Source organism: Leptodactylus fuscus, chromosome 5 (genome assembly GCF_031893055.1).
Source record: "Leptodactylus fuscus isolate aLepFus1 chromosome 5, aLepFus1.hap2, whole genome shotgun sequence".
Lineage (NCBI taxonomy): Eukaryota > Metazoa > Chordata > Amphibia > Anura > Leptodactylidae > Leptodactylus > Leptodactylus fuscus.
In genome coordinates, this window is record NC_134269.1 from 160975371 (window position 1) to 160998429 (window position 23059).

Genomic DNA, 23059 nt, shown 5'->3' on the forward strand with positions numbered 1-23059 from the left:
AGATGCTGGAAGGTGTCTTGGGGAATGGCAGCCCATTCTTCACGGCGTGCTGCACTGAGGAGAGGTATTGAACTAGGTCATTGAGGCCTGGCACGAAGTCGGCGTTCCAAAACATCCCAAAGGTGTTCTATAGGATTCAAGTCAGGACTCTATTGTCACTTTCGTGTCTAAGTCCAGACCCAGAATCCAGACTACAGACTGAACCACTAAGGGAACAGGGGAAGGAAACTATCCCTGACGCTACGGCGGCTAGCTAGGCCCTGCCTGCAGATGGTGGTCAGCTGTTCCCAAGCTAGCCTTGGCCCCGACAATTCCTGGCTCTCTAACACGAAGGCCTAGCCGACAGATAGGGCAAGAGCTACAAGAGAGCTAGGGACTGGGGATTCTAAGGTGGTCACCCCTTTAGAAATCAAGGTGCAGCTGCAGACAAACAGGATGTTAAGTGCTGGATAACAGACACGCAGCACAACACAATACGCAACAAGAGAATGCGGAGAGGGACAGTGGAGAGGTGAGGAAAGGGTTAACACAGGACTGGGGCAAAACAAACTGGAACCCAGACCTCAAACAACAAGATAGTGCAGGCAAACAGAACTGAAGGACAGGGTTGAGTAGAAGTGTGGAGGGACAAACCAGACTCACACCACTTCCTAGTCAGGTGAAGTTCTAGCAAAAACACTCCTCCTCCCAGGGCCACAAATTCTAGGTTGTAACCACAAAAACCAGCAACTAATGGAGCCAGCCTTCTTCCTTATACAGGCCCCAGAACCATCTGATAGGTTGATGGTAATGATCAACACCTGAGGTTCAATCCCAAGAACCTCAATTATGTACTGAAGGCCATAACGCTATGTACCAACAGATGGCTCAATGGCAAGGACACCACCAGCAGATCACAGAAGCCCAGATCTAATCCCCAATAAAAACACACACCAATATATACAAATATTCAGGTCATGACATCTGTGCAGGCCAGTCCATTACAGAAATGTTATTGTCGTGTAACCACTCCGCCACAGGCCGTGCAGTGTGAACAGGTGCTCGATCGTCATCGCCATCCCTGAATTGCTCTTCAGCAGTGGGAAGCAAGAAGGTGTTTAACCCCTTGACGTAACTGTACATCATGGGTCGCATGGGGATGTATGGAGCGAGCTCACACGCTGAGCTCGCTCCATACACGGCAGATGCCGGCTGTATAATACAGCCAGGACCTGCCACTAACAGCAGCGGTCGGTGCCCGAGCCGATCGCTGCTGTTAACCCTTTACACACTGCGGTCAAACGTGACCGCAGTGTGTAAACGGCGCCGGCGGCATGGGCGCCGCCATGTTTTGCAACGTCACAAGAGGGCGGTGATCGGTTGCTATGACAGCCGGAAGCCTATTGAAGGCTTCCAGGCTTGTCTCTGCACTAGATCTATTAGACGATGCCAGAGGCCTCGTCTAATAGAAGTGCTGCGATTTTCCTATTCACTGCAATACTGTAGTATTGCAGTGAATAGTATGAGCGATCAGACTCCCTAGGTTTCAAGGTACCTAAGGGGTCTGATCATAAATGTAACAGAAGAAAAAAAAAAGTTTTTAAAAGTATTAAAAAAATAAAAAAAATATAAAAGTTCAAATCACCCCCCTTTCCCTAGATCAGCTATAAAAGTAATTAAAGAACATTAAACATAAACATATTAGGTATCCCTGCGCTCCAAAATGCCTGAACTATTAGAATATTAAAACATTTATCCCGTACTGCGAACGGCGTAGCGGCAAAAAAAATAAAAACAGCCAAAAAGCGTTTTTTTCAACACTTTGCCTCCTATAAAAAATTGAATAAAAAGTGATCAAACCATCGGATCTTTCCCCAAATGGTATCAATAGAAACGTCATCTTGTCCCGCATAAAAAGACACCACAACCAGCTCCATACATGGAAATATGAAAAAGTTACAGGTGTTAGAACATGATGACACAAATTTTTTTTTCTATTTTGCAAAGTTTATCATTTTTTTAAAAGTATCAAAAAATTTCAAATACTATATAAATTTGGTATCACCGCGTTTGTACTGACACGTAGAACACAGGTAACATGTCACTTGTACCAAACAGTGAATGCTGTAAAAATTAAACCCATAAGAAAATGGCGCAAATGCATTTTTTCTCCAATTGCGCCTCATTCTGAATTTTTTTCCAGCTTCCCAGTACATTGCACAGCATATTGAATGGTGCCATTACAAAGTACAATTTGTCCCGCAAACAATAAGCTATCATGTGACTCTGTGAACTGAAAAATGAAAAAGTTATGGCTCTTGAAATGTGAGGAGGGAAAAACGAAAATGCGAAACCAAAAAATGGCCTGGTCCTTAAGGGGTTAAAACATCAATGTAGGCCTGTGCTGTGATAGTGCCACGCAAAACAACAAGGGGTTCAAGCCCTCTCCATGAAAAACACCACCGCCTCTGAATTTTACTGTTGGCACTACACACGCTGGCAGATGACGTTCACCGGGCATTCACCATACCCACACCCTGCCATCGGATCGTCACATTGTGTACCGTGATTCGTCACTCCACACAAAGTTTTTCCACTGTTCAATCGTCCAATGTTTACGCTCATTACACCAAGCGAGGCGTCATTTGGTATTGACCTGTGTGATGACATTAAACATCATGAGAGAGCAGAATGGGGCGCTCCGCGGAACTCACGGACTTCGAACGTGGTCAGGTGATTGGGTGCCACATATCACGCAGGTCAATGCCAAACAACGCCTTGCTTGGTGTAAGGAGCGTAAACATTGGACAATTGAACAGTGGAAAAACATTGTGTGGACTGACAAATCACAGTACAAAATGCGGCGATCCGATGGCAGGGTGTGGGTATGGCGAATGCCCGGTGAACATCATCTGCCAGCGTGTGTATTGCCAACAGTAAAATTCGGAGGCGGTGGTGTTATGGCATGGTCGTGTTTTTCATGGAGGGGGCTTGCAGCCCTTGTTGTTTTGCGTGGCACTATCACAGTACTAGCCTACATTGATGTTTTAAACACCCTCTTGCTTCCCACTGTTGAAGAGCAATTCGGGGATGGCGATTGCATCTTTCAACATGATCGAGCACCTGTTCATACTGCACGGGCTGTGGCGGAGTGGTTACACGACAATAACATCTCTGGAATGGACTGGCCTGCACAGAGTCCTGACTTGAATCCTATAGAACACCTTTGGGATGTTTTGGAACGCCGATGTCGTGCCAGGGCTCAATGACCTAGATCGATACCTCTCCTCAGTGCAGCACTCCATGAAGAATGGGCTGTCATTCCCCAAGAAACCTTCCAGCACCTGATTGAATGTATGCCTGCGAGAGTGGAAGCTGTCATCAAGGCTAAGGGTGGGCCAACACCATATTGAATTCCAGCATTACCGATGGAGGACGCCACGAACTTGTAAGTCATTTTCAGCCATGTGTCCAGATATTTTTGATCACATAGCCTGAAGCCTGAAGATAGGGCAGGTCGCTTCTTTTCTCCGCTAGCGGAAAAAAGAAGCCTGGCGGTCTGCATAGACCACCATTGTAAAGGGGCGGATTTTGAAGCGAAATCCTCTGTCAAAATCCGCCCCTTTGCCCACGTGTGAACTAGCCCTTATCTGTGGTCGCTCTCCAGCTGTTACAGAAGCACTATACATCACTTGAAGAAATACAGTGCAAACCTAGGCAAGAACAGTGTGCTCATATAAATATGAAATACTTTGTCAAATGACAGAACAGCCACTTATAAAATATTCATAAATTTATTAGAAATGATGATAAAATACAAAAATTTACAAAACATGATAACATACAATAACAATTGAAAGAGAAGGGGGAGATACAATGCTACCTATTGTAAAAAACCAAACGGGCATGTGTAAAATATCAATGTCAACATGTATATAGTCCATGCGTAATGCATAAGTAATAGCCATTTATAGTCCTGAAAAGTGACAGCAGAAGCTCCAGCAGTGAATGCTGCTATAGAAGCCTCAGTATAGTCTGATATGAATATATTCAATTAAAAATAAAAACATAGATGCCTGTAAAAGAATGTTGGCGGAAGAGGCGTAGAATTATCTTTCAAGCAGCTCTGTAATGGATCCATGCACACAACCATACTTTTAATCCACAATTACAGATCACAGTACATACACATTCATTTCTATGGGCCCATAAACACAGTTGTAGTTTTGTGGCTGTTGTCCGAGCCATAATGAAGTTGCACTATACCGTTTCATATTTGCAGCTCGGCCCATTCATTTCAATGTATGGGCCAGAGAAAACTACAGCTGACGTATGGATACCAACCCATATGCTGTGTTTACTGACCTGTACACTGCACGTGGTTGTGTGCATGGAGTCTATGTCACAGATCTAATATTGAGGACCTATCTAAAGAAACCTGGATAATCCCTTTAGGCCAGGGCCCCACATTGAGAAAACGCAGCTTTGGCTACATTTTTTCTGCCACAGTAAAAATATGCCTCAGAGACTGCAAGCAGTTATAAAAGCCAGAGGTGGTGCAACAAAGTCCTAGTGATGTGCTGGAGTGTTATTTTGTTTGTTTTTCATGATTCTATATTTTTTCCTCAGAATTGAATGATTCCATAATTTATTCCCTGTGCTTGTTCTAAAAATCTAACTGTTACTGGCTACCACAATTAATTATTTTTCTTGATTTATTTTAGTGTTTCTTAAAGTCAGAAAGTAGCCATATGAAATGTCTTTAGTTTTTTTTTCTTCATGGCTGTGATCTGCTTTTTTTTTCTTCCAAATTAAACAAGTCAAGGAACATCCTCAGGGACTGTAATTTTTGCCAGGGGTTGTATAAAAATATGTTTCCAAAACCTCTTTTTTTTTTTTTTTTCATTTCCTTTCCCATAAAAATTTTATTTAAAAAAATTCATGGGGGTTAGAAATATTTTATATTTGCAAAGTTTTGGATATTTCTCAAAGGATTAAAACTAAAAATAAAAAAAATTACCTACTAGAATACACACGCTCCCATTGAAGTGAATGGGATGTGTTTTGAAGCGCTCGTGTATATGTGTCTGAATGAGCGGAGTGTAAATTCTGTGTGAAGGGGCCCTCAGGATGTATTCCTATTTGAAATACACATTTTCGTGTCTATAATAAAAACTGTGTCAGCACAAGGTTGGGGAAAATCTTAAACAGATTCTTTATGGCAGCAAAATTTTGCAGATGAACAACAATTTTATACACAGCCATTGAGTCATGTAGTTATTGACAACTGTTTTGTAAGACTGTACCCCTAGAATAACTAGATAGGTTAAAGGGAGTCTATCATTGTAGACATGCAGATTTTCCAATAGCCTTTAGAGAGGCTATTCTAGACATACCTTTTTTCTTTATTTCTTTGCAGCAGTTTTTGAATAAATTCATAGTTCTTGATATGCCAATGAAGCTTAAGGAGCACAAAGGGCTTTATCCCTGTGCTCAGAGCACAGCATTGTCAACACCTGAAGAACGCCTCCAGCTCCTTTCTTCTACTGCCCCTTCTTTGAAAAAGATCCCTTCAAGTGACGTTGCAGAGATCAAAATCTTGTACATGCTCTGTACACCATCAAGAAGACTGGAAAGGTGGCCAGCAAATCATGCACTGTACGCTTGGCCAAAACCAGAACTGTATAGCGCATGCGCAAGATTTATCTCAGCAACTTCACTTGCTGTTCGTTACACTGCCAGAGGATCAGTATGAGGAATCTTTTTCAAAGAAGGGGGGGGTAGAAGAAAGGAGCCAGAGGCGTTCTTCAGGTAATGATGATGCTGTGCTCATATCTCTAGTAACCAGTTTAAGACTGAATAGAAGTGTCTTAATTACAGCATCTGAAAGTCCCTTGGCTTTTAAGATGTCATCTTCAGTAGACATGCTGCAAGATGAAACTGAATGTAATACCTTGGTATAGAAGGTCTGAAGTTTCAGGAAGATTGACAGGTTCTTCTAGTTTTGAGAAATTCAGAAGGCCAAACCAGCAGCATTTTGGCCAGTAACGGGTAACCAGAATACGGAAAACACTAGGAAGGATGTGGAATGGGAGGAAAGGCATAAGCCAAGTGATAATTCCATTTGTCAACTAATGTATCCAACCCTACTAATGATTCTTTCTGGTTTAAAGAATAGACTTTTGGAACATTATAGTTGAATTTGAGGAATACCACATTTCTAGAAAATGAGGAGAAAAGCTAGGACATGGTCCTCATCATTTATCAAAATCTCTGTCTGCTTCTCCTGTTCCTCCTACATGCCAATGTCAGTCATCCATACGGAAATGTTTGTCCAGGAAACAATATATGCCTAGTCACCTGGCTTATCTGCAACTTAACTCACCTGGCAGTGCAGTCACTACTGTATTTCTTATGGAACTCCACTGCATTTTGGCAACTGATGGTACGCACACAGTCTTGATTGAGAAAACATAGCTGCCAATTAAGTTGTCCCTGCTTGATATAGCCATGTGGGCCTCTCCTTGTATATGTCCATGTGGGAAAAGGTGCACACCACAGTCGACAAGTGGAGCCCCAATTATGGGTAGGGACAATACACAGCTTTCATGGCCCAATGGGTAATCTTTTGAACAGCAATGGCCACAGTCCAGAAATGCACAAGGCCAGGTGCTAGTACTGACACAACCCATTGTTGCAGACAGTCCCAAGACAAGCTAAAACCCATCTATCTTCTCCAGTTGCTCCTCACTGGACCATTTTCCATGCTCATCTTCACCAGGACAATTTTCTTGAAGTTCTGTAAATTGTAACTTTGCCAACACTATATTGCTGAGATATTGGCTTCCATTAAGGGAAGACAGCAAGACCAGGTCCATATTTTCTTCTTGCACCCAAGTGTTCTTATTAAAAATATATATTCCAGTTGGCAGGCCAGGCCCTAACCATATGCCACTAATTTTTCTTTAAACTCTGCAAATTCTCACTCTGTCACTGGTATGTTGCTGTGTAAGGGCTCGTTCACATCTGCGCCCAAGGTCTCTGTTTTACAGGTTTCCGTTTCCTGCCTGAAACTGGGCAGGAGACTGAAACCTACAGTCATTTTTCAAAACCATTCATTTGAATGGGTTTGAAAAGTGTCTGGCCGTGAGAGTTTTGTGCTCTCCACAGCGAAACCGGCTGTGTTTTTTTTTTTTTTTTAACCGGACACAGTGATACATACAGGACTTTGTGTCCAGTTAAACGGTTTCACTGCAGAGAGCACAAAACACTCACGGCCGGACACTGTCTGCCAGGTTTCTGTCTTCTGTCAGCAGGTTTTGTTTTTTCCTTAAACACACTTCCCTTGGACCTACTCCTATTAGACTCTGATGTCTGAAGAGACCCCAGTGTGTAATAATTTATCAGGTTCTATCAAAACAAGTTCAGACCAGACCAAACCAGAAGACTGCTTTTGTTAAAAAAAAAAATAAAAAATCCAGAGGTTCAACCAGGGCCAAAGCTCCTGAGGGGGCTAGAAATGGCCAGGGCCATAGACCACCATGATAGTGGTGCAGGGCGTTTACCAGGCCCCTTTCCATTAGATGCCAACCCAGAGGTGTGTTTTAAAAAAACAAAAAAAACCACTCACCTGTCCAGCATCCACTCTGGAGCTCTTCCAGTGACGAGTTCTTGCTCCCCAGGCCTCACTGCTGGGGCTTGTGGTTAGGCCCAGCAAGCGTGTGGGGCACACCGGCGTAATTACATCATTGCTCCCCATGTGACCGCTGAGACTCAGTCACAGGCCTCAAGCAGTGACATCCAGGGAGCAGGACTTCAGTCGCAAATGCAGAAGACGACCAAAGGAAGGAGCAAGAATACACAGGAGATGTGAGGCAAGGTGAGTATGATTGTTATTTTTAATCAATCACTTTCCCTGGGCCTCTGAATATTCTACTTGTGGCCACAAACTCTGGTGAGGAGGTGGTTGGGGGGGGGGGGGGTTGTCTTGGGAGCAAATACTGTGCTGGAGCCACTGCACATCATATAATGCTTTGTGGGGCCACACAGTCGCACTATTAACAGTATCAGGCACTATTCACCGATCCTGCAGCAGATTTTGCACCTAAATCAGCAGATTCCTCCCTCATTCTGCCTCCTAATGAAACTAATTGGGGCAGAAAACTGGACTCATTCATTTGGTCCTAATCAGTAGTGGAAAGTAGCAACAGAATGCTGATACCCCAAACTGAGCTGGGGACAAAAAAAAATAAAGACTAAGGCAGAGGTGTGCCTCAAATTCCTCTTTACTTTCTGACGTCTGAACAGGTTGTATCTACCGCTACTATTCCATAAGTCTTCCTCAGCAAAATGGAGCTGGCCCTAGGTTCACCCATCCTTAAATAAAAGCTTCCCTATTCCCAACATAACCATGTGTATATGGATTGGGGGGGGGGGGTATTGGAGGAAGTTGTGTGATCGGTAGGGATGCCAGCAGTTAGATTCCCAGTTTTTTTTTCGACAGTTATCCACCCCCCAACCCCATGGGCAGTAGATCTACACAATCTCCACTATGACCAAATTATCCCATAAGGTTCTTTGTTTTGTCAAAGCAAGGAAAACCAAGACTGGAAGTGAGGTCTCTTCTCCCAACACCTTGATATAAACAAGTCATCTTATACAACCACTTTCACTAATGTTACAAAGCACAGACATACAAAATTATGGCTTTTATTTTCAAGAGTTCATCAGCTAGAAAGCCAAATGGCAAGTTTTTTTTTCCATAAAGCTTTACAGTTCCACAATCTGGTCAGAGTCATCCGTTATTGAGCTTACTGCTGTACAGGTCCATATAGGATATTGTGGTGCACACAAGTGACATTTTACCCTCAAAAAATAATGTATACAACATTGCTTCCTGTACACATATGAATAAATCACACGTGAATATTTTAAAAAGGCAGAAGCTTAAAGCTTCTCTAAGTTTTACCACCAACTTAGTGGATACAGTTATAATATGCCACAGCTGCAGGGTAATAGAAAATTTACATTTACACCATTTTCAAGAGAATATTTACACAAAGTGAATTATAAACCCAGTGGTAAAGTGGTAGCATCTCATGCCACCATTCCAAAGACAGATTAATGAAAGAGTGATACCACATACAAGACATTACATATATAAATCAGAAGGGGCTGAAAAGTGCACCAAACGCATCACGTTCCAAACACGCTCAGAAGCCATGACAAATATAAAGAATTAGATAAAAACAAAGGATTTTGTCCACTGGTTTGTGTGCAAACCAACAAAGCTGTATTTAACGCAGTGCCAGGATGAACAGGATGATCAGGCGCTTCTTCAGCAATAACCATTACCGCAACTATAAGGCGATGAATGACCACAGTACTGTAACCAATTGTAGTAACTCAGAGGTGGATCTTCAGGAGAGCCCATATTGCGCACATCTGAAACCTGAAGGAAACAACCATCAAGATTATATAGACTTTCCCCCATCATGATTTTTGTTGGATTTTAACACGTTGCATGCAAATTGATCAAAGTTTATTGGAAAAAAAAAAATTAAAAATTCCTAGTCCGAATCAAATCATGTACAAAAAACAGCAGTTTAAGAAATACAAACCATTACATATTTGTATACTGGCATTTAAATCTTTATATGGATGTTGAAATGTACACTAGATTGTAGCTGACAGATTTCAGCATGCCATTTACTTCTCTGGGGCTGCAGGCAGTTCCAGATGTTACAATCCAGGCCAGTATCATAACTAAAGTTTTGTGGGCCTGGGTGCACACTTTTGTCCAAGGCCCCCTATCCTCTTCCTAGAGCGAATTCTTGATAGTGACAGTTACGGTGCTGCAGATACTTGAAAGGGGTGCAACATTAGTACCCACAACTGCAGTTATCAAGAATATGGTGAGCAAGCAGCACCCAGCATGTAAACAATACCAGGACAGATTACATTCTCTGCAGTGGGCCCCACAAAGTGTTACATGCGCCACAGTGGACCCCACACAGTATTATGTGCTCACCAGTGGCCCCACACAGTATGTGTCAACAGCACACCCCCCCAAAGCCTGAACCCCCATCCCCTCTTGCTCATACACAGCCTGCACCCCCATGTCCACCTCTTGCTCACATGTCTTACTCTTTACCTTCCATTAGTCTCTTTCTTTGCATCTTGTGCACTGTGCATGATAGCTCCACCTATACAAGAGTCTAACCATATCCTAGTGGGCTAAAGGACTTTCAAAGGTCCTTTAACCCTCTAGGATTTAGTATCTACAGCAAAAAGATGGTATAGGACTTCATTGACCATTTGATCACTTGCATAATGCACTACCAAACTTCTATATTGTTGTGCATTATAACTCATTTCATGTGTGGTACAGCCAGTTTTACATGGTTAGGCAGTATGTAGACTGGCCTCTGGCTGCCACAACTGCCCAAAGGACGACTCCTCCCTCCATCAACTACATAAGTCAGTTGCTGTTTACCTGCAGCATTGAATGCCACCAACTTTTCGATCCTCACTCACTACCAACTGGTGGTTCTGTAAATGTGACAAGTGAGCAGGGTAGTGGAGACCCCCCCCCCCCCCCCATGAATACTTGTTATGATTTTCAAGTCCTAATGTCAAATGGTTCTGAAATTTAGATGGGAAGATGCAGTAGAGTGAATGGTTAAAAACAACCCAGCAGGAAAGTGTATGTGCAGATGAGCACTACTGTAAATGGTGCAACTATTACACAGCATGTGGACACATCCTTAGACAGATCACACTTGCTATGTCATTCACCAGTAGTAAAAGGCTGATGGCATGCTTCCGTATGATCCACCAGCACTTCTATAACCCAATAAACTTACCATTCCCAGAATTAAAGAGGATTCCATTCAATCCGTCAGACACTTATTATTGAATGTGTTAAGGCCATCAGACTTGATCATGTTAAAGCCAGTATTCAAAGTTATGTTCCCTCCACTAAAAAAATATTGAAAGATATATGAAACCTACCTGTAAGTCAAACATATCAGCTTCTAGACTTTGAATGGACTCCGAACCAAACCAAGGATTAAAGTAACGTTGTGAAGGTTCATAATTCATCTTTCTCCTACAGGACAGAAATACCAATAATTTCCACAAAAAACAGCAACATACCATGTTTAATAAGCAAAACCAAGTACTAAATTATGGTACAGAAGTTACTTTTAATTTGGTTTGGTAGCCATTATATTAAGGTTTGAGCAGGAGAATATGCGCTCAGAACTATTTGTTTGAAATGTTTCACCAGTAGGGATCAATAACAGAAAATTGAAAAACCTCTCATACTTACTGAAAGGATGTCTCTATGGGAGGATCCCATGCATGAAGTGCACGCCTCCAGATTTTAATCTGCATATCCCAAGACCGCCGACTGTATTTCTTATATTTGTTGGGGCTGCGAGGGTGAATTCCTGGTATCCTTTCACATCTGAGAAATTAGTCAATTGTTTCTGTTTATGGATTTTCTAATATTTTAAAAGCAAACATTTTTCATTGCCATGTTGACTTATTACATAGTCAGTATGTTGTATACTTGGTGGCATTTGAGGCAAGCTATCATGTACCAAGTATAAAACATTGCTTTTGTAGCTCTAGATAAATGGCGAACCTAGTAGCAAAAACCAAAACAAAACAAGTGCGCTGCATGGCCCCCTTCAATACTAACATATAGATGGGGAAGCAGAGAGTCACTGGGAAAAACTCCAGATTTTTCTGTACTACCACCTTACCCATCCTCTCCGTTCTACCAATGACCTTAAAACTTGTATATAAGAGTGATAGGTAGAGATGAGCGAACAGTGTTCTATCGAACACATGTTCGATCGGATATCAGGGTGTTCGCCATGTTCGAATCGAATCGAACACCGCGTGGTAAAGTGCGCCAAAATTCGATTCCCCTCCCATCTTCCCTGGCGCCTTTTTTGCACCAATAACAGCGCAGGGGAGGTGGGACAGGAACTACGACACCGGGGGCATTGAAAAAAATTGGAAAAAGTCATTGGCTGCCGAAATCAGGTGACCTCCATTTTAGACGAATAGTGGATTTCAAATCCGGGTCATATGAGAATGTGAACTTTGTGACTATGAGACAGGGATAGCTGTACAGGCAGGGATAGCTAGGGATAACCTTTATTTAGGGGGGAATGTTATTAAAAATAACTTTTTGGGGCTCTATCGTGTGTGTAATTGTGATTTTTGTGAGAAACTTTTTCCCATAGGGATGCATTGGCCAGCGCTGATTGGCCAGAGTACGGAACTCGACCAATCAGCGCTGGCTCTGCTGGAGGAGGCGGAGTCTAAGAGCGCTCCACACCAGTCTCCATTCAGGTCCGACCTTAGACTCCGCCTCCTCCATCAGAGCCAGCGCTGATTGGCCGAATTCCGTACTCTGGCCAATCAGCACTGGCTAATGCATTGTATTGGCGTGATGAAGCAGTGCTGAATGTGTGTGCTTAGCACACACATTCAGCTCTACTTCATCGGGCTAATAGAATGCATTGGCCAGCGCTGATTGGCCAGAGTACGGAACTCGACCAATCAGCGCTGGCTCTGCTGGAGGAGGCGGAGTCTAAGATCGCTCCACACCAGTCTCCATTCAGGTCCGACCTTAGACTCCGCCTCCTCCAGCAGAGCCAGCGCTGATTGGCCGAATTCCGTACTCTGGCCAATCAGCACTGGCTAATGCATTGTATTGGCGTGATGAAGCAGTGCTGAATGTGTGTGCTTAGCACACACATTCAGCTCTACTTCATCGGGCTAATAGAATGCATTGGCCAGCGCTGATTGGCCAGAGTACGGAACTCGACCAATCAGCGCTGGCTCTGCTGGAGGAGGCGGAGTCTAAGATCGCTCCACACCAGTCTCCATTCAGGTCCGACCTTAGACTCCGCCTCCTCCAGCAGAGCCAGCGCTGATTGGCCGAATTCCGTACTCTGGCCAATCAGCACTGGCTAATGCATTGTATTGTCGTGATGAAGCAGTGCTGAATGTGTGTGCTTAGCACACACATTCAGCTCTACTTCATCGGGCTAATAGAATGCATTGGCCAATCAGCGCTGGCCAATGCATTCTATTAGCGTGAACTGAGTTTGCACAGGGGTTCTAGTGCACCCTCGGCTCTGCTACATCAGATTGCTACATCTGATGTAGCAGTGCCGAGTGTGCATCAGATGTGTAGTTGAGCAAAACTGACTCAGCACTGCTAAGTCTCTGCATTCGTATAGGAATGCATTGGCCAGCCTTCGGCCAATCAGCGCTGGCTCTGCCGGAGGAGGCGGAGTCTAAGGTCGGACCTGAATGGAGACTGGTGTGGAGCGATCTTAGACTCCGCCTCCTCCAGCAGAGCCAGCGCTGATTGGTCGAGTTCCGTACTCTGGCCAATCAGCGCTGGCCAATGCATTCTATTAGCCCGATGAAGTAGAGCTGAATGTGTGTGCTTAGCACACACATTCAGCTCTACTTCATCGGGCTAATAGAATGCATTGGCCAATCAGCGCTGGCCAATGCATTCTATTAGCGTGAACTGAGTTTGCACAGGGGTTCTAGTGCACCCTCGGCTCTGCTACATCAGATTGCTACATCTGATGTAGCAGTGCCGAGTGTGCATCAGATGTGTAGTTGAGCAAAACTGAGCCGAGGGTGCGCTTGAACCCTTGTGCACACTCTGCTTCATCAAGCTAATAGAATGCATTGGCCAGCGCTGATTGGCCAATGCATTCTATTAGCCCGATGAAGTAGAGCTGAATGTGTGTGCTAAACACACATTCAGCACTGCTTCATCACGCCAATACAATGCATTAGCCAGTGCTGATTGGCCAGAGTACGGAATTCGGCCAATCAGCGCTGGCTCTGCCGGAGGAGGCGGAGTCTAAGGTCGGACCTGAATGGAGACTGGTGTGGAGCGATCTTAGACTCCGCCTCCTCCAGCAGAGCCAGCGCTGATTGGTCGAGTTCCGTACTCTGGCCAATCAGCACTGGCCAATGCATTTCTATGGGGAAAAGTTAGCTTGCGAAAATCGCAAACTGACAGGGATTTCCATGAAATAAAGTGACTTTTATGCCCCCAGACATGCTTCCCCTGCTGTCCCAGTGTCATTCCAGGGTGTTGGTATCATTTCCTGGGGTGTCATAGTGGACTTGGTGACCCTCCAGACACGAATTTGGGTTTCCCCCTTAACGAGTTTATGTTCCCCATAGACTATAATGGGGTTCGAAACCCATTCGAACACTCGAACAGTGAGCGGCTGTTCGAATCGAATTTCGAACCTCGAACATTTTAGTGTTCGCTCATCTCTAGTGATAGGGAGACAGGATTGGGTGGTTATCTGAACAGAGGATACATTTCCTCACACTAATATTTCTTATCCGAAGTGATCCTCTATTCCTCAGAAACTGATCTCCACGAGTCAGCCATCTCCAGCACTCCCATTGACATTAATGTCCTCTGTTCTCCTGATCGCCGATCTGCAGGTTATCCCTTATCCTAATGGTCACCTAACAGTTCTAGTTCAATGAAATGAGAACTCAACTTTAAACTTGAGAGCACCTTTTACAGAAGTTTTTTGCCACTTTACTCAAGACCTGTTCTAAAGTTATGTCATCAATATCAAGTTAGTAGGTTTCTGATGCCCACTTCACCCACAATGGTTTGTTGGTACAAGAAGCTACAGGAGTAACCACACAGCAAACAGAACAGGAAGCAGAATGCTCTGCACACTGTAGTGAAGAAAAAAAAACAAAAAAAACAAAACAAAACAACCCCAAGAACTCTAATACATTCTTTGGGTAAAGATCTAGAGAAGCTTACTTGGGAACTTCTTGTCGATAACGTAGATAACCAATGGTATTTTTGCCATAATCAATTTGTTTCTGTCTCCTTTGAAGGACACCTGCATCAGTCTCAAGCTTGCTGGAACAAGGTGTTTTAGGGGGACTTCTGCACAAAACGTGTTTAAACATTAATGTAGAATACCTATCTACAACATTTGTTACTTTGATTACAATGAAATACAGCATTACAATCTGAGACAAATATTAATGGGTCACAGTAAATACACACCTTAAATTATGCTTTTTCAACTCCACCCAATCCAGTCCTGTATCAACTCCAACACTGACCTTCCCTTGTCCACAGTCCTTCTCAGGGGAAAGCGTGCAATCGGGGTAAGTCCTTCTAAGAAAACTAGAGATTGATTTTTGGGCCATCAAATCATTTGTTGATCACTGTACATTCCATAAAGATAAGAGATAAGAGCCAGACGGCAAGGACAGCATAGGACAATACAGGGATTTTATAAAAAAATAAATAAATGTGTTGCAAACCCCAGGACAGCCATTAAAAATAAAGGGACTGTTATGGCAGGTTTTTTTTCTACGCTGCAAACAGTCATCCCATACAGCCAACTATCAACTATATTAACCTAGAGCAGGCATGTTTATTTTCAGCAATTAGATGGAATAGTTTGTGTATAGGCTAGGCTGACAGACCTGCAGGCAATTTCTGTCTTTATCATTGCATGCATTTTTCAAAATATGGGCTGGTCAAACCTTGTGGCATGGGAAGAATACTCATTTTTTAATCAGATTTATGTGGATCACATACACCACCCCATGTAGGTGAGGAAAACAACAAAAACAAAAACCAAGCCCATCTAATACCAAGATTTTCCCTAGTGAGAGGCTAACTATATCAAGCTGTGGACATGGTCACAGAGTCCCTCTTCCTCAGCCTGTTGAATGTCTTATGATTTTAAGCTTGACTTTATGGCGGCATGGGAGAGGGCTCTTGATTCTACCTTAACACCATGCCAATGGTCTGACTGTTGTACATTGATTACCAAAGGCAGTTAGCAGGTCACCCTTATGGAATCCTCTCTAAAGATCCTACATTGGATTTATTTAGTCCCTCATCACTTACACAGCATTAATCCTACAGTCTACCCCCCTGTGTTTCAGGATTGCAATGCATTAGGCAGTTTGCTTTTGGATGGCCATACACCGAATGACCAAGTATCTGTTTGGTGAATCATTCCAGTTGGTAGCCCCCCCCCCCCTTTTTTTAAAAAAAATCTTAAACTTACTGGCCCAATATGCTCTATTCAAATTACTTTAGTATATCCTGATGTCTGTCTGGATATACATTGATTTCAAATGGAGAAAGTCTTTCCTCTTGTTGAAAAATGTGACTTGACGCATTGATAGTCATGCTCCACAAAAAAAATAAAAATTGAATGGCATCTCGGACACCCATCCAACTTGTGATAAGGTTTGGGCTCCCTGCATTAACAGATCTCCTATCCCTGGCCTGCAATACAGTCTTCAGCTACGGTATGATTTAGCAATAGAATGGTGTGCATTTCTCGCCCCCAGTTTGCAGACAGGATCCCTCCCTCATTCATAGTGTAAAGATTTCCACTCATGATCTCTACATCCCCTATTATGACCCTTTGTTTTACTTTTTTATCCCCTGACTTTTTTTATGCATATTCAGATATTACTAGAATGACAATTGATGTATTTTATGCTCATCTTATCCTGCACTTCTATACAATTTAAAAAGGGATTCTAGTAATGGAATCTCTAAACTAAATCCATGTAGGAATAGCCTTAAAGGCTATTCTTCTTTTATCTTTATTATACTGATCCGCGCTGCTGTTCCTTAGAAATATCTTTTTTCCTTATGTAAATTAGTTCTCCACACACTGCGGGCATTCCCCTGCACTGAAACAGCACTGGGGGCATTGAAAACTCTCCAGCAACATCCTCTCTTCTCGCGTGCTCCTCTTCATTCCAAAGCACTGAGTGCGCATGTTTGCTGGGGGCCGAATGGGAGAGGCCACAGGAAAATGGCCGACAGACATGCGCACTCAGTGCTTTAGAATGAAGAGGAGAAAAGCACGCGAGACGCAGACAGAGGTTGTCGCTGGAGAGTTTTCAAGCAGCACTGGGGATGTCCCTCTGTACGGATTGAGCAAAGGGGTACTGCAAGAAAACTCATTTACATAAGGAAGAAAGATGATATTTCTCAGGAACAGTGGTGCTGAGCAGAATAATAAAGGTAGAGAAGAATAGCCTTTCTAAAGGCTATTCTGACATGTAAAAAGGGATTCTAGTGATAGAATCACTTTAAGATTGTATGTTTTTTACATTTTCTGTTATTGCCATATTTTAATAAGTGTCTGGTAAAGATCATGTGCAAGAGGTAAACAATGTAGTTTGTGTGTTAGAAACAGCTGTTTGTACAAACAACGAACAATTGGTAATGTTCTAAAAACAATGGCAGTCTAAAACCTAATGTGTGACCAGCTTTAGCCAAAGTCCAGCTGTCAAATGTGCCAGACTAGCCTTGGATGGAACATTGCACAGTCATTGCCCTAATTTGCAATCCCCTTTGTGCAGTGGCGTAACTACCGGGGCAGCTGCCGGGCTGCTACAGGACCTGGGACATTAGGGGCCCGGCAACAGCTGCTACCGCTGCATTTTTTATTCTTAATAGGCCGTTACCGGCTGGAGTTACTCCAGCCGGTAACAGGTCCTATTTACTTACCGATCCTGGCAGAGGCCAGGATCGGTAAGCCACGCCACGGGTCTCACAAATCATTATACTCGGGGGGCCTTTCAGATCGGAGGCCCGGGAGAGGTAAGCGAACATAAACTGTTACTTACCTTTCCACGCTCCTGGCAGGCTTCGGGCCTAGTTGTGTGACGTCCCTAATGTCACATGATTGGGGCCTGCGTCCCAGGTCATGTGACGTCCGAAGATGGCAGACACCACCGAGGCCGGGGATAGGTAAGTGACTTTTTTTAATGTTTGTATTCCCCCCCACTTGGGTCTTCGATTATTTTACTCGGGGGTCTGACAAGACCCCAAAGTATAATAATTGTTCATGGGTGTCCACAGTGGGCATAATACTGTGGGCACTGGGGCCACTATGGGGCATAGAGCACGCAGGAATTTGGGACAGGGGGGTGTCGGTCGGTCGGGGGGGCATGTCAGAAGTTTGCCACAGGTTCCCGCTATTCCTAGTTACGCCACTGCCTATGTGTTAAACTCACATACATGCCATCATCCTCACTTGGGGGTAGTAGTCACCCAAAAGCCACTGGCCCTTCAATGATCAGGTGTGCCATCTAGGTTACATAGGATATCAACATTGTAATCCCCTTAACAGTGCCCAATCTACAGATTCACTTAAGTACCTTGCAGTATCAGGGATATCTGAATTTTGATAGCCACCTCCTTTTGACACCAACCCTGGAGCACTGAGGAATCGGGATCTTGCTGGCACCCTTAAGAAAAGATTTTAGCTTATGAAAAGTATAGCTTGAAACAAAATTAATTTTGCATTAGAGTCTATGAACACAACTGCAAATATAGTAGAAATTGCTCATACAATCTGATCTGCCTGCAACATGTTCTAGAACAGCATATACTGGAGTAGATTTAAAGGCTAGTTCACACGCAGTTACATGAACTCCGCGTGTGAACATTCAGTCGCGTCATTACGCGACGGATTAGGCCCAAATGAATGCCTCGCGCCGCTGATTCACCTCCTCCTGTACTCACTCTCTGCAGTGATGAGTCACCTCTACTGAGCATGTGTGGAAGCTCAGTAGAGGTGTGTACAGTGAGAAGTGTGCACAAACAGCATCATTACAGGAGGAGGAGCAGTCTCACCAGAAAAAGCCTGAATAATAAGTATAATTGAGTGGATGGAAAGGGGGAAGTCGTAGTGACTATCAGTTTCCAGAAATGGGGAAAGGGTCATCAGATAATGAGAAAATGTCCCTTGGGCGGTTATGTGGCTGTTATATTGGTAACTTAATTTTTGATAATTATTTAGAAAGTAGGAGGGGAGGGGGTTGTTGAGGGTAGCGTAGGGATTTCAGATTATCCCAGACAACTCCTTTAAGTCTATTGTTATTCAAGTTCAAATTTAGAGTCAAAAACTAAAATTCTGAATTTCTATTCCTCAGTTATTACTCCTAGAGTTGTATGAATAACTTGACAATTGGATGTTTGTTAAAAATTGGTCCTTGCTCAATCCTCTAACTTTGCATGGCGGTCTACAAGAAGCAGGAACGTGAGGGGTCCCGGCACAGTTCATCACAATAGTTGTCCTCAAGCTAAAACTATAATTAGGAATCAATATCAGATCAGTTGAGGTCCATATCCTGGCACCCCACTGTTCAGCTGTGCTCTGCAACTTCTAATGCCTCCTCTAGGCAGTGCACAGAGCCAGAATCAGAAGGCTTCATACACAATTCTCCTCCCAGTCATGTGGCCAGACTAGTTTTCAATGCAGTACTTTAAAAATAAGCAAACTTATTTATCACCAAATCATTTGTTACCCAAAAAAGTCCTCCATGGCAGTGAAGTTATCGATCAACATCCAGGGTTCAGGAAGTAGAGACTTTGAAAGCCCATGCAGTTGAGGGTCATTATAGGTCATTGGTGGCATACGCACTTTCAGCTGAGGATCTAGCCTATAAAACATTAATATATTAAGCATAACACATCAATATTAGAAGGTTTATGACCACTTTTGCACTTTTGTTACCAATACAAATTTGCTTTGATCCCACTTATGAAAATGTAACATGATGCAGACAAATTCCTTTAACCCAGTCTTGACTGCACCTGTAACTAAAGCAGGAGCCTAGAGCTGGCAATTTACTATACCACATCACCAGTGTTATTTATAGAGGTGCCCCCCATGTTAAAGGAGTTGTCCAGGCAAAGTTTAACAACTAGTTTAAAGGGATCCTATCATTAAAACTCATTTTTTTTTTTCTGCCTACCACGTAGGAATAGCCTTAAGAAAGAGCTATTCGTCTCCTACCTTTAGATGTCTTTTCCGCACCACCATTCGGTATATAATCAGGTTTTCGTCGGTATGTAAATGAGTTCTCTCGCAGCACTGGGGGCATCCCCAATACTGCCAGAGAACTCTCCAGCGCCGTCTCCATCTTCTTCAGGAACGGGTCGCAGTCGGCTTTGCCCTAAGCCTAGAAGTTTGAAGCCACCGCTGGAAGTAGACGAGAAGACCACCCGTTCCTGAAGAAGATGGAGGCACTGGAGAGTTCTATGGCAGCATTGGGGGATGCGCCCAGTGCTGTTTGATCGCTGGGGCCACCCCCAGTATGCAAGAGAACTCATTTGCATACAGACAAAAACCCGGATTATATACCGAATGGCGGCGCGGAGAAGACATCTAAAGGTAGGAGAATAGCCTTTCTTAAGACTATTCCTACGTGGTAGGCAGAAAAAAGAAATTGAGTTTTAACGATAGGATGTCTTTAAGTTTAAAATCAAATGGGGGCAGTGAAAATTCATATATATATATATATATATATATATATATATATTTATTATGCTCCAGTACCTCCCAGGGCAGTCTAGTTTTCTTGGCGTGTGGCAGAAGTTCCAGCCACACGTGAGCGATAAGGGTCAGCTTAAACTGAGCAAAGCCCCTGGCCCAGGTGGTATCTCAGCTGCTTATTAATAACAGTCTGCTACTAAACCATCACCTCTTCTAAGGAATTACGGCAACCATCTCCATGATTGGCACTGTTACATGCAATGGTGGCAGATAGCATGAAGCCCAACAAGAACCTTCCCCTTCTCTTCCTAACTATAAACCAATCTCACTCACACTTACATGCCAAACTATCTACCTCTATCATATACATGCAACTCACTATTTTATCTTCCCTTAAAGCCAATTAAGTAACCTACTGTAATACTCTCCTTCCCCTCATATTGCCAAGTTTCTTCATAGTCACAGCTGCTCCATCTTTTCAGATTCTTACCCACCTTACAGCACTGCACAAATTACAAGACATTACACAGATTATTTGAGCAAAGCTCTTAAAATGGAGGTGTAGGTTTTCCATAATGTAGTGGATGTGTTATTGGTACCAAACCTGGAGAAATGGTATAGAGCAGCAAGGCTCGACCAGCCTATACTTTGCAACTTACAATTTGAGAAACTGAGGTATATGGACCTGGAGCTAATGGCACCAGCTACATGGCAACTGCCATTTTGACTGACATTGCCATAAAGATTTTTCCCCATACGGTCAATGCAATTGTGACAAAAAATTAGCAAAATGGCCAAACTGAATTTAAATGAAAGACTTCAATAAAAAACAATGAAATCATGATCCAACTCAAATGGAAAAAAGTACACCCACAAGAAGAAAAAGAAAGATGCCTTATACAGTTCAGTTCATGAAGTTCTAAAAACCCTACGTTTGGTATTGCCATAAGGACTTGCAGAACATGTCACCTTCAATCCTGATCATCTGATAAACCTGACAGAGCAATCGGAACAGATAATATCTCTTTAGGTAGAGAAGGTATAGGTACTTATTAGACCTACATGCCTTTAAGAATTCTGGGTAAGGAATATGCAAATTGTTCTCATTAGTGAAAAGGAATTTGCAACTAGCTCTACCTTTTGGAAGATAGCTCCCTATAGATTAATGCCTGGTTTTCAAAGTAGTGTAGAGCATAATCTGGAATAATAGCCCAGCCAGTATAAATCCTCCAAAAGAGGAGCGTCCCATCCATAGACAGCTGTTTCAAGGCTTTTGCCTCATCAGTACAGGGCAGTAGTATGGCTGTGTAACATGGGGTATTCACATCTGCTTTTGATAATCCGGTCGAGGAGTCCACATGGGGACCCACCCGAACAGCCTATCGAATGCATTTGCGAGCATGTTCTCTGCGGAGATCTCGCAGCAAGCACACAGAACACATTATAGTCTATGGGGTCCATATGCTTTCACTGCATACTGCTTGCAGATGCGTTCGGTAGTCCGTTCTGGAGGGTGTCCCCATGCAGACTCCCCCAAACAGATTACCAACACAAATATGAACGAGGTGTTAGAAGGGTATGCACGGTCTAATAAGTTCCCATACTAGTCTCACCCTAATGAGAGATCGTACCCCTTCTTACCCACATTGAGACCTGGCACACAGACAGTGCAAAATCAGAAGAGTTGTCTGCAGATGGGACCTTCTTCCTTTTGTACGAATTATTCTGGCTTGGCCATTATACCCAGATTATGCCCTTTGGTTTCTTTTGAAAACCAGGTATTACTCAACACGGAGTTACTTTCCTATAGGTGGCGGTAGGAGCAATTTTCTCTTTTTCAACCCTGAGTTTCATATTCCTTACCTAGAACCAGCATTACTTATGCTGTTCTATGATACACTGTACTTTCTGGATTTCAATAGTATCTAGAAATCCACACAGAAGCTTGGGAAGAGTCCGCCTCACCAAAGGCATTTATAGCCACTGCTTATAAGACACAGTCCAGGTCATGTAGCACATACAACAGCAGTGGCGCAGTAGTACAAGGGAACACTATAAACCATCTACCCATAGAAACCAATGTGGTCACACTCACAGATCCCACAGGAACTGAATAATGGGAATGAACCATAGTTGCTATTGGCAACATTACCAAAAATAAAAATAAATAAAGATGCATTTTTAATAAATCTCTGTCTAAACGCAGCATTTCCTCGCCTATCACACTCCCTGGTACTGTCCATACATAACCCCCTCACAATGTAAATCACTCTACCACCCTCCGCAGGACAACCAATCCAGCCAGCACCACGCCGTAGCGAACCCATAAGGACCACACAAACCCACCACCACCATCCCCGTCACACTGCTCCAGCCTCATTACCGCTGCATGGCTCAAGAAACAGCTGATCGGAGCAGCTGCTCCTCCCCGATCTTTAAAAGTCCCGCCGACGTCATCGAGGGCGGGGTTTAACTGCATACTGTAGTGACTAAATACCTCAGACCTCATAGCACAGACTAGCTACGTGCGAGGGAAGCCAGAGCCAATCACAGGCTGCCGATTCTGGCATTTCACTGTGATAACCAATCAAAGCAGGGGTTGTTTTAAAACGGGCAACGCCTCCTTGTAGTCCGAGCCTCTTTCTTTTTGCTTTACCTCATTGGCCAGTCCCTGCGTTCTGACCCCCAACTTGTTTCCTGATTGGTCAGGGTCTGGG

At 43.5% G+C, this 23059-nt stretch overlaps 1 protein-coding gene across 1 annotated transcript; it reads right to left on the minus strand.

Moving 5' to 3' along the window:
• Positions 1-8954: 8954 nt before the first annotated feature.
• On the minus strand, positions 8955-22768 carry LOC142203050 (oocyte-specific histone RNA stem-loop-binding protein 2-like). The gene is made up of 9 exons (XM_075273482.1): positions 22726-22768; positions 19372-19506; positions 18220-18309; positions 15080-15202; positions 14828-14956; positions 11312-11449; positions 10993-11089; positions 9334-9430; positions 8955-8983 (listed from the first exon to the last, which is right to left on the minus strand). Exons 1-9 carry the CDS (start codon positions 22731-22733, stop codon positions 8955-8957), a joined length of 846 nt encoding a protein of 281 aa, XP_075129583.1. The 5' UTR covers positions 22734-22768.
• Between the last annotated feature and the right edge of the window lie 291 nt (positions 22769-23059).

Coding starts and splice junctions, on each gene's coding strand:
- LOC142203050 (XM_075273482.1), bottom strand. Junction 15,203..18,219: donor GATATCCCTGATACTGCAAG/GTACTTAAGTGA, acceptor ATCAATCTCTAG/TTTTCTTAGAAGGACTTACC. Junction 11,090..11,311: donor CCCATAGAGACATCCTTTCA/GTAAGTATGAGA, acceptor TCTGTCCTGTAG/GAGAAAGATGAATTATGAAC.